This window comes from Hyla sarda, chromosome 1 (assembly GCF_029499605.1).
Source record: "Hyla sarda isolate aHylSar1 chromosome 1, aHylSar1.hap1, whole genome shotgun sequence".
In the NCBI taxonomy this organism is placed as follows: Eukaryota; Metazoa; Chordata; class Amphibia; order Anura; family Hylidae; genus Hyla; species Hyla sarda.
Window position 1 is genome coordinate 316,548,170 of NC_079189.1, and position 12,897 is coordinate 316,561,066.

At 41.8% G+C, this 12,897-nt stretch overlaps 1 protein-coding gene across 2 annotated transcripts in view; it reads left to right on the plus strand.

Annotated features, from left to right (window-relative positions):
- The first annotated feature begins 10,546 nt into the window (after positions 1-10,546).
- The window catches only part of LOC130272539 (paralemmin-2-like), a 177,154-nt gene continuing 174,803 nt past the window's right edge, over positions 10,547-12,897 (plus strand). For both annotated transcript variants that reach the window (XM_056518388.1, XM_056518396.1), the window contains exon 1: positions 10,547-12,677. In XM_056518388.1, coding sequence (XP_056374363.1) covers positions 12,633-12,677 — 45 coding nt within the window. In that variant the 5' untranslated portion in view covers positions 10,547-12,632. The remainder of the gene's footprint in view (positions 12,678-12,897) is intronic.

The window sequence follows — 12,897 nt, forward strand, 5'->3', positions numbered from 1 at the left end:
ACTTTAGTAATGTTATATGTTTTATCCCAGCTCAGTCACATCCATCCATTTTATCACTAAAGCTCATGTAATCTAAAGTCTGACAAGTAAATTATATGTTCTAATGTGTAACGGGAAATGGTCTTTCCTGTACAGCTGACTTCCCGTACACTACTGGATTGTATCATCACCTATCATCTCTCCTGGAACCCTTGAGACTCCTTCTCTCCCCACCCAGTTCTAAATGAAGAGATTATTGCTGCCATGTCTATGGGACCAGAAGAGCAGTGATATATTAGGTGAGTTCATACAATGATCAACTGCGGAGTGAAAACAACTCCTTTGACCCCCACTGCCTATCTATCCTGTGTGCAGATTCTCTAGTGCCCTATGAAAAGCAAACAACCCATACATGCCACATCAATAAAAATATACTGCATATAAACAAGGCATATACATGAGCCTCAAATGTATTATTTAAGAATAGCCTATGCATTATTCTTATATAAACAAAGAAAAAATTCTGAACCTGAACTCTGTAGCCAGAGTTAAAGTGTACCTGTCATTTATAAAAATTACTTTTGACATATCACAGAGACATGTCAATAGGTTTGATTGGTCATGGTCTCAGTATTAAGACCCCCGTGATCATTAGAACAAGCGGGAAGTAGTGCGCTGTAGTGCGCTTCACTCCTTGTATCTCAGCAATCCCCATCACGCCCCAATACGGAAATCTCTGTTGCGCATTTCTCCCCCCTAATTCTAATGATCGTGGGGGTTACAGAAATAAGACATCTGGGGCACTAGCCCACTGTGTTCCATCCAGCTTAATAAGAAGTACAACACAAGTGAACATACTGTACCGTGACATCACTGTGTGTATTATCTCTCTACTGTAGGATCACTGTGTATTATCCCTGTACTGTGACATCACTGTGTATTATCCCTGTACTGTGACATCACTGTGTGTATTATTTCTGTAATGTGACATCACTCTGTACATTATCCCTGTACTGTGACATCACTGTGTTTATTATCCCTGTACTGTGACATCACAAGTTTGTTTTTTTAGTTTTAAGCATTAGCACTCTCTGTCTCAGCAGGTATATAGTAAAGGGTGGCAGTAATTCAAGACTCTTTCTACTCCATCCTATGTTAAAATAAATGAATGAAGCCTGCACCCTTCAAATAAATGAAGCTAACAGATAGGAGAAAACACTCATTTTAAATTCTAAATAAAAAATGTGACTTTACAAACTGAATTATATATTATGGGTATCTAGGTTACTGTGGAGCATAAAACTTTTTTTATGTATGTAAAGAGATGAGTCACAGCAGAAGTAGTCTTCATGGTGCTTTCAGAAGAAGACAGGAAAAGCTAACTATAATTAGAGACTTGATTAGAACTTTATTTCTTCGTCTGGTTTCCACAGTTATGTAGTGTTCTATAGCCCACATCTGGAAAACTGGTAAAAAAATGCAAAAAATAGCTATGTTTCTTTAGATTTAACCTCTTCAGGATGTAGGCGTACACGTACGCCCTGCATCTTGAGTCCTTAAGGACCTGGGGCGTACAGGTATGCCCGTGGGAATTTCAGTCCCTGCTGCTAGCCGTCAGGGACCGGACTGGGATGCCTGCTGAAATCATTGCACATCGTTGAGGGGGGTCCTGAGATCCCCCATGTTGGCGATTTTCCCCGATTCCGGGTCATACAGGTCTCCGGTGACCTGGAAAATAAGGGGGATCGGGACTGTCCAAGACACCCCCGATCCCACTAAAGGGATACGATTGAGCCACCCCTCCTATCCCTGTTATTAGTCATTCAGAAGCGACCGACCAATAGCAGATCGGGGGCAGGTGGGTTAAAGTTCAGTTCCCCCGCTCTGGGGTCTACACCAGCCTGTTCGTGTAAAAAAATTTAAATGTTTACACTAACATGCTGGTGTTGCCCCATACTTTTCATTTTCACAAGAGGTAAAAATAAAAAAGACCCCCAAAATTTGTAACACAATTTCTCCTGAGTACAGTAATACCCATTATGTGGACATAAAATGCTCTGCAGACGCACAACAAGGCTCAGGAGTGAAAGCGTACTATGTACATTTGAGGCCTAAATTGGTGATTTGCACAGGGGTGGCTGATTTTACAGCGGTTCTGACATAAACCCATAAAAAAAATACCCACGTGTGATCCCATTTTGGAAACGACACCCCTCATGGAACATAACAAAGGGTATAGTGAGCCTTAACACCCCACAGGTGTTTGACGAATTTTCGTTAAAGTTGGATGGGAAAATGAAAAAAAAAATTTTTCACTAAAATGCTGGTGTTACCCTAAATTTTTTATTTTCACAAGAGGTAATAGAAAAAAGGCCCCCAAAATGTGTAGCCCTACTTTTTTGAGTATAAGAACATACCCCATATGTGGATGTCAAGTGTTCTGCGGGCAAACTACAATGCTCAGGAGCGCCATTGGGCTTTTGGAGAGAAAATTTGTCGGGAATTTAAGGCCACATGTATTTACAAAGCCCCCATGGTGCCAGAACAGTGGACCCCCCACATTTCACCGCATTTTGGAAACTACACCCCTCACGTAATGTAATAAGGGGTGCAGTGAGCATTTAAACCCCACTGGCATTTGACAGATCTTTGGAACAGTGGTCCGGGAAAATGAAAAATGTAATCACTGCACCCCTTATGTAATCACTGCACCCCTTATTCTATGAGGGGTGTAGTTTCCAAAATGGTGTCGCATATGGGGGGTCCACTGTTATGGCACATGGCCCCCGACTTCCATTCTAAATAAATTCTCCCTCCAAAAGCTCGATGGCGCTCCTTCTCTTCTGAGCATTGTAGTTGCTCACACCTGTGGGGTTTTAAGGCTCACTGTACCCCTTGTTACATTCCTTGAGGTGTGTAGTTTCCAAAATATTATGCCATAATTTTGCTGTTCTAGCACCATAGGGGCTTCCTAAATGTGACATGCCCCCCCCCCCCCAGAGCACAGCAGCTCTGAAAGACAATTGCATCAGGGACCTGTAAGAGAGGCAATGCAGAAGAGTTGGAGGTAAGTAAAGACTTATTTTTTATATCCCACACAATGGCCATAGTTAAAAGAAAACAAAACTCCCACTGGATAACCCCTATTACCAATGTTTTTGGCCCATAAAATTTACAAAAATGAAAACTACAATGAGATTCCAACCTAAAGGGTAAATCCAGTTCAAATGGAATAACTCATTATAAAGCCTTTAAGACTCACAAATGAATAATATTTTTCCACAACAAATTACTAGATGTACTAGGTGAGATATGTCTTTTTACCTAAAACAAAAAACGTAATTGTCCGTTTTTATTCACTGAACCACCCCATATTTCTGTTTTACAGCTTTCTCAGAAATAGCTATAACTTAACCCCTTAAGGACCCGGGCTTTTTCTGTTTTTTCATTTTCAATTTTTCCTCCTTAACTTAAAAAAATCATATCTCTTTAAAATTTTCACCTAAAATTCTATATGATGGCTTATTTTTTGCGTCACTAATTCTACTTTGTAATGACATTAGTCATTTTACCCAAAAATCTACGGTGAAATGGGAAAAAAAATCAATGTGCAACAAAATTGATGAAAAAACACAATTTTGTAAGTTTTGGGGGCTTCCGTTTTTACGCAGTACATTTTTTGGCAAAAATGACACCTTATATTTATTCTGTAGGTCCATACGGTTAAAATGATACCCTACTTGTATAGGTTTGATTTTATATCACTTCAGAAAAAAATCATTAATACATGCAGGAAAATTTATACGTTTAAATTGGTCATCTTCTGACCCCTATAACTTTTTTATTTTTCTGTGTTGAGGGCTCATTTTTTGCGCCGTGATCTGAAGTTTTTAGCGGTACCATTTTTGTTCTGATCAGACTTTTTGATCACTTTTTATTCCCTTTTTTGTGGTATAAAAAGTGATCAAAAATGTGCTATTTTGGACTTTGGAATTTTTTTGCGCATACGCCATTGAACGTGCAGTTTAAAAAGCGGTATATTTTTATAATTCGGACATTTCTGCACGCGACAATACCACATATGTTTGATTTTATTTACACTGTTTTTTTTTTTATTCTTGGAAATGCCGGGTGATTCAAACTTTTATTAGGGGAAGGGATAATTCAAAGGGTTAATGATTTTTTTGACACTTTTCTTATGCAATATTATAGCACCTAGGGGGCTATAACATTGCATTAACTGATCTTTAACACTGATTGATGCATCTCCATAGGAATGGATCAATCAGTGTTTAGGGCGATTGATTTCTCAAGCCTGGATCTCAGGCATTCATTCGGCGATCGGACAGCGCAGGAGAAGGTAAGAAGACCTCCTCCTGTGCTACAGCTGTTCGGGATGCCGCGATTATGCCGCGGCGATCCCGAACAGCTCCCTGAGCTAGCCGGGCACTTTCACTTTCGTTTTTAGCCGCGCGGCTCAGCTTTGAGCTAATGAGCATGGCACCGATCGCGGTGCTGCGTGCTATTAAGCATGCAGCACCGCGATCAGTGCCGTGCGCTATTAGCGGCGGGTCCCAGCTTCACTATGACGCCGGGCCCGCCGCGATATGATGCGGGGTCGCCATGTGACCCCGCGTTATATCGCAGGACTGGGACTCATGATGTACGCGTACGTCATGGGTCCTTAAGGGGTTAAAGGGGTATTCCAGTATTTTTATTTATCTGACTATGCTACAGGGGCTGTAAAGTTAGTGTAATTCATAATATAGTGTCTGTATCTGTGTTTCATGGTGGTCTCGCAATTCTTCTTTGATTTTTGCCCCAATATTTATTTTTAACAGCATACAAAATTACTTTTGTCTCAGGTTTTCCTAGGTTGCAGTGCGGCCCGAGACAGTACATCACTTGTCAGGTGCTCACAGGGAGCTTTTCTTTGCCTCAATGGGTTGAGCAACCATTGGGTGGGAGGGAGACCATTCTGCAAGAATTGTAGTTTTACAGCTGGAACCACCCTGGTCAGAAAACACTGGTTTATTGCATGGAAAGGATCACAGGTGTGTTTCAATGGGTGAGGTAGCTGATGTGTGAGAAAAGTGAACTCACACTTACAAACAAGGAATCATGGGACTTATAGTTTGAGGGACCAATCTCCAACAGGAAATGGCCAGTTCACAAAAAGATAGCCTCAGTATTATGGTATTCTCACAACATAGCCATTTAGCCCCAAGACAAACACAGATCCTTCCTAAGCATGTCCATTACTGTCTGGCAGGTATGTACAACTTACTGTATGTACTTGTGTCACCTGGTTCACTGTAGTGCTGTACAGATCACTTTTCAACAGCCTTTTCGTCCTCATCATCACATACATAACAGGAAGTCTCAGCTTAGGCTTAGTGGTAAAAATTTGCACAATTGCAAGATTGTTAGGATTATTGGAAAATTTGAAAAAAACATCACAAAAATATGTTTATCATAAAAAAATGTGATTTCAGCAATAGGTAATTTTTTTATGACATAGTCATTTTAAACTAGAAGTAATGAATTAGGAAGAGACCACCAGCTGAAGGACTTTTCATCCAAAGACTAGTTCATACATAGAATTATGAATTATTACATAAACAGCACAGTGGTCCTTGTGAAGTAACTATACTCCAGCGTGAGTGAGCTCCACAACAGACAAACCAAAAAAGTAACTCCTTGTCAATATAAGTCTGGTGAAGTGACTTAAAGGATATCCAGACCAAAAATTATATATATATATATATATATATATTGGGAAAAGGAAGGAATATGCAAAGCAGCTTATCATACCACCTTCACGGGTAGAATTCCATAGACATCAGCTAAAGCTGATGTGATGACTGGTTCTGCCAGAACCCGTAGGGTTAATGCTTTCTAGCCTTGTTGTTTATTTTGTTGCTGGGGCTATGCTTCTGGGTGTGGTTCAGCTTGCGGGAGCCAATTAGAATCCTCCTGCTAGCAGCACAGGGATATATATAAAGAAGTCTTTCCCATTCATGCTTTGCCTATTAAAGTTCTTGTGACTGAAACTAGCAATCTCTGTATATTATTGTCTATCTGGTTCTGTTACTTTTTGCCTTGGCTTTTGACTACTCTTTGGCTCTCTATTATTGTACTCCTTTCCCTCTTGGCTTTCACTTGGCTCGTTGACTTCATATTCTGTGTGTGTTTAGGTTTTTTCTGTTAGTTTTATGTGCCTCCAACTGTTCCCGACCTTTGTCAGTTTTTGTGGTTTATTGTTTTGACATGTGACTTATTTAGGAAGGGACCGGCACCGTGGTTGTGGACCCACTGCCTAGGGCGGGTATACAAGTAGGCAGGGTCAGAGGGAGTGGGCAAGTTCAGGGCTGCACTCTATCCTTGCCCGACGTGACAACTGATTTCAAGGAAATGCTATCTGTGAAGGTGGTTTGATGAGCTGTAGGCACAGGTGCTCATGTGACCAGCGCCCATGAATACTCAAACCTAGACAGCCGAAGACAGAAGAGGATCTTCAGAGGGGCCGGACTGCAGATACACATATGAGTCAGGGACCCTGTATCGATCTCCCATTCACCCGCACTATAACCCCCCGATGTATTGGGTTTAGTGTGGGTGAATGGGTGACCGTTTTCCTTTAACCACTTTTGGTACTTATCACTCTATATCAAGAACATTCAACAAGAGCTGTTTTTGAGGCACTCTGTGCCAGTCAACTACCCTTCACAATTTGCCATTGTCATAGTTGCTCAGATCATATTGCTTGTCTATTTTTTCTGCTTCTACTTGCTGTCTAATATATCCCACCTTTGACAGGTAGCATTCAATATACACAATGACCCAGATTTATCACACTGTGTGAGAGAAAAAGTGGAGAGATTTTCCCACAGCAACCAATCCCAGCTTAGGTTTCACTTTACCAGAGCTCATTAGCTGAGCTGTGATTGGTTGCTGTGGGAAAATCCCTCCACTTTTTTTCTCACACAGTTCGATAAATCTGGGCCAATATAATCAATGTTATTTACTTGGTTTTAGTGTTATGGTGTATCTGTGTAGATGGGTAGGGTGTTGTAAATAAAGTGCATCTAGTAAACAAATGGACAGTAAATGCTCATTCACACTACGGAATGTCTGCCCATAGATATTCTGGGAGGAGATTTCATCTGTAGCGGACGTCAGCAGTATAAGTGCTAGATCCACTTAGAAAAGTACCATCTCCATAAACAGCAATGGAGTTATAAGCGAAGTCTGCTGAAAGAATAAACATGTTCTTTCTTTTGGTAGAGTTCCGTAGTGTGAATGGTGCAGCAAATTCCATTAAAAACAATGAGAGGCTGCAGCACCGTATTTTCCGAATCGAAAGTCTGGAGAAAAATTCTGCTCAGAATGCTTGGGCCCTTGATGTGAAACATCTGATTTCAAACACAGCAATTTATATTGAAATTAGAAAAAGACATCCAGTACAAGAGCTTATGAAAAAGCACAATGAATAATAGTAAAAACAGAATACAGATTGTTATAAAAAATAGAGACCTTAGGAGACCTAATCAACAGGGGCATGAATAGGCAATATACAATATTAACTCAATAAATATTAATTCAGAAACTCAATAAAAAAAACATACAGTATACATCCGCCTCAATGATAAACAGTTACAGAGTGATTCAATAGCTTATGTCTGAGAAATAGGAGGAAAATCATATGATTTTTATAATTAAAAAGCCAACCTGATAAAATGACCTTAAAGGGAACCAATCATCAGATTTTACTCTATATAATGCTTGGCAAAGCGTTATATAGGGTAAAATTGTTGTCCTCACCATCCCCGGGGGACGCTCCTGCCCCAGGGATGGTGAAGATATGAAGTTATAAACTAGTCACCTGGGCGGGGAGCTCTTCTCACCTACTCCCGTTCTTCGGCCGGGAGCGACGCCCCCTCCGCTTGATGGGCCGCGTCATTGTTCTGCTCACTGAACAGACAGAGCAGAGCGATGACGCTGCCCATCAATCAAGCGGAGGGGGCGTCGCTCCCGGCCGAAGAAAGGGAGTAGGTGAGAAGAGCTCCCCACCCAGGTGACTACTTACGGTGGCGGCGGTGACTAGTTTATAACTTCATATCTTCACCATCCCTGGGGGCAGGAGCATCCCCCAGGAATGGTGAAAATAAAGATTTTACCCTATATAACGCTTTGCCAAGCATTATATAGGGTAAAATCTGATGATTGGTTCCCTTTAAAAAAGTATTTTCTCTTGCTTTCAAGTACTCTCTGGATATTTCCTGGTGTGATATACCATGATCTCTTCGTGTTCTTTCTTTCTGGCCGCCGTGTTAGTTGCCCTACAATGACAGCCAGCAGGTATGACATGCCTCCTGTTAGCGTGCTTATACTTGCTATCATGGTATCCGATAGCAGATAGACCTCAGACTACTAGATTCTCTTCATTGTACAAAGATAGAAGTAGTGGTCTAAACATTCTCCATAGACTCTGCTAGCACCTAATAATAGACAATACATCAGTGAAAGGAGGTGAATGAAACAGGCAGGCAGACTTGTGCAATGTCAGTTACCCCTGATACGGTGCTTTAAAGTTATTGCATTCCATACAATCCTATATAAAGAATAAATTATACTTTACAAGTGGTATTTTTTTTAGGCTTCATTCAAACTAGTGAAGAGGCTCTGTTACAAACGGACGTTAAGGGATCTTTTTTTTTCTTCTACTTTGCCATTAATGCCCGTTATTGTAATGGAGCCTAACGGGAGTCATAACGGGCAAAGAGGATCCCATGCACTTGAATGGGATTTCTCTAACGTGTGTGATATCTCCCATTATTGCGGCCGAAGATGGCGGGAGAAAAAGGCGTGTCATGCACAAATTGTTCACCCGCTATCTTCCTAAGGGTGCATGCATGCCACGTTTTTTCAATACAGTTCCCATATCAGGTTTTTGATGAAAAACGGATTCCTCAAAACCTGACTAAACTGTTTCAAAACGTGTGTACAAATTTCAACCCATATACGGTTAAAAACCGTATACGGTTTGAAAAATTATATCCGGCTGCATCCGTTTTTTTAAGAAAAAAAAGTATAAGTTTTTAACTTTTCATTCCATTTTAAATAAAGTTTCACTGGTTTGATTCAAATTCCCAGAAAAAAAACTGTGCAAAGTCAAAAAACGTATGGTGAAAACCGGATGGAACCGTACGCACGTACGGTTCTGTACAGTTCCCATTGACTCCCATGTTTAAAAAAAAGTATATGGTTTATACGGTTTTTCACATACGGTTTTGACATACGGTTTACAAAGTTAAGTCAATGCATATGGTTTTCTATACAGTTCTGTACAGTTTTTAACTTGAAACCGTATACGGGAAGTGTATAGCAGAAACGTGGTGTGCGTGCACCCTAACGGACGTCACCTACCGGGTGAAAACAGTAGTGTGAAAGGAGCCTTCCAGGTATGCTGTAACAGCTAAATGCTTCTTCTGACATTTTAGGCAGAAACGTAATGTCTTGCATTGTAACAGATGGTATTTTTCAAAAGCTGGTTTAGCCCTGACACTCTTTAAAACACTGGCAAAAAAAGCACATAAATGGCTGAAAATTCCTGGCATTATGTACTGTAAAATAAACTACAATGTAGAATATTACACAGTGACACGCTTCTTTGGAAATGAAAATTTAGCTTAATTTCGGTTACCATTCATGCACATAGCTGTGTCTCAGCCACATTCTGGAGTTGTATATTTAGCTTAGTTGTATATTTAGACCAAGAATTGGATCCTGCTGGTGATCAGAAAGGCCTTTATGCTCCTTAAAATATACAGCTCATGTACTGAGCCATAACATACTCAAGGTGCTTGATAGTAAACTGAAAAGAAAGGTAGACAGCGCTCCGTAGTGTATTACCAAGGGGTGCAATGGGGGAGGGAGGGGGAGACAATTGCACGCTTACCCCCGGAGGTTACACTCCACCAAGTGCAACAATGGATAATGGCAGGAAAAACAAAGTGACTGCAGCCTTTCCATGTCCTGTGCAGAAATATTCAATGGATCCTCCGGCGAACGACGAGATAACAAGGCGCTGACACAATAGTAAAAGGGAACTGACGTTTAATCACCCATGATGCAACGCGTTTCACAGTACAACTGCTTCATCAGGTATCCTGCCTGATGAAGCAGTTGTACTGTGAAACGCGTTGCATCATGGGTGATTAAACGTCAGTTCCCTTTTACTACCGTGTCAGCGCCTTGTTATTCCGTTGTTTGCCGGAGGATCCATTGAATATAACATACTCAAGAGAATAAACCTTTACTGTCCTGATAAGCATTAAAAGATAAGAACAGAACAAAAGATAAGATTAAACCCATTTTAGGATGTATTTATAAACAATTTTTGTAGGCTTTATTAACTACGCTATGACCAGAACTAGTTCAGTCTACTGTAAATAATTCATATGTCTACATAAAGAGCATTATTTTATTCTTATTTCATTTTGTTGTTGTTGTTTTTTTTGTTATTGTTTTTGTTGTTTTTGAAAAGACAAGATGGCTATGCAAATTAACTCCTTCAGACACTGAATTAGACTTGAGTATGTACTGTAAAAAAGCCGAACCAAATCCAGTACTCCGCTAACACTTTCTGTATGCCAACAAGCAGCTTTTTCGGCTTTCAAAATGACATCATTAGAAGAAATCTACTATTTATTCAGGTGACATGACATCATATTTTTTATTACTCATCGGAATGTTTAAGAAGCAAGAAAAGCTACTGGTAAAACTTTTTCCTTGTGACTTCTGAATGTTGATGTTGTCACGATGAGTTGGTTTCCATAAGAAAGACATTTCACTGAACAATTCTGGAATTCTGTACTGCATCAGCTGGAAGAAGTGGCATTGTACTTCATTACATTCAATAGAAAATAATGGAACATGGTCTTTGCATGTAGCAATGGTATGAACCCAATGACTGCTAATACACATCATTATCTATGTGTGGTGGGCCACTGGTATCACACTCACTAGCCACATAAGTAGAAAATACTAAATGAAGACAGGGCCAAATCAGACCTCAAACATTTTTGGATAACACCCCTAAATACAGACCTCATATAGGACCCCTTAATAATTTCAGCCCTTAGACCTGACCCTAATGAATTTGGACCACAGACCCCTTAAGAAACTAAGACCTCAGACCATACCCCCTGCACTCAGGGGCTATCGAGTGCACCCTCAAGTTAGCACATGTCCCTATATCAGGGGAAATAGACAATTTTGATCTGATCTGTGCAAAAAAATGGTGTAAGACATCAGCTGAGCCATGGCAATCCTTCACCTATTCTGGCAGATAAGTATGGTCATTTGGATTAATTTTCTAAGGTACAACCTGGCGCGTTCTGGCAGCTGTGCCCTATACGTCAATAGATGGGCAGCATATTGGAGAGAATGGCACTGGCTACATTGTGATAACATACTGGTGTACTCTGCATTGTGGTGTGTTTGTATAATCTACATTAGTGGTCTCCACATGTTGCAAAACTACAACTACCATCATGCCTGGACAGCCGTTGGCTGCCCAGGCATGCTGGAAGTTGTAGTTTTGCAACATCTGGAGACCGTTGGCTGTCCAGGCATGCTGGAAGTTGTAGTTTTGCAACATCTGGAGACCGCTGGCTGTCCGGGCATGCTGGGACTTGTAGTTGTGCAACATCTGGAGACCGTTGCCTGTCCGGGCATGCTGGGAGTTGTAGTTTTGCAACATCTGGAGACTGTTGGCTGTTCAGGCATGCTGGAAGTTGTAGTTTTGCAACATCTGGAGACCGCTGCCTGTCCGGGCATGCTAGGATTGGTAGTTTTGCAACATCTGGAGACTGTTGCCTGTCTGGGCGTGCTAGGAGTTGTAGTTTTGCAACATCTGGAGACCGTTGCCTGTCCGGGCATGCTGGGAGTTGTAGTTTTGCAACATCTGGAGACCGTTGCCTGTCCGGGCATGCAGGGAGTTGTAGTTTTGCAACATCTGGAGACCGTTGCCTGTCCGGGCATGCTGGGAGTTGTAGTTTTGCAACATCTGGAGACGTTGCCTGTCCGGGCATGCTGGGAGTTGTAGTTTTGCAACTTCTGGAGGTTCACAGTTTAAAGACCACTGATCTACATCATTGATCTCCAACCAGATCTCCAACTCTCCAGCTGCTGCAAAACTACAACTCCCAACGTGTCTTATCAAACCTACTGTCACCTACAATAGTTCCCAGTTTCCAGACACTCCCCCTGCCTTTTCTTCCAGGAGTAACAATAGGAGTACTACAAGGTGAAGCTTATGCACCCATGCTGCAGCATCTCTTCTATAGTAACACCACATGAAGGAGGCTGCCAGTGTGCTTAGTCACTGCTCCTCACCATCTTCTCCAGGCTGAACCATCTGTATGAGTAGCTTCTCCTGATGCCAGGGTCCTATGGTTACTTGACACCACATAGGAGGAGCAAAGACGTGGATGTGGTGCAGTGAGTGCTCGGAGCTTGCGGGAGCATATGCCTGGCTTGTGTGACAGAAGAGGGATGGGAGGCAGCCAGGCTCACTACTAAGGAGACACACTCGCGTTCACACACAGGCGGTACCTCACCAGAGACCCTTCTCCTGGCACCTGAGGATGGCGGAAGCAGAGCTGCATAGGGAGCGCCTTCAAGCCATAGCGGTAAGTCAGAGCTGGGTGGCTGGAGCCCAGGCATTCGGGGGCTGGATGGAGGCAGCACGGTGCCCTAGGGGCTTCTCCTCCTATAGCTGCTGCTGGAATATACAGGATTTTACAGCAAATGCTGCAGGACTGAGCACCACAGCTGAGAGGCTGCAGTGCAGCTGGCAGCTGCTGCAGAACATCTTCAGCTTGTCAAATTTACCTTTACCAGGAGTTCACT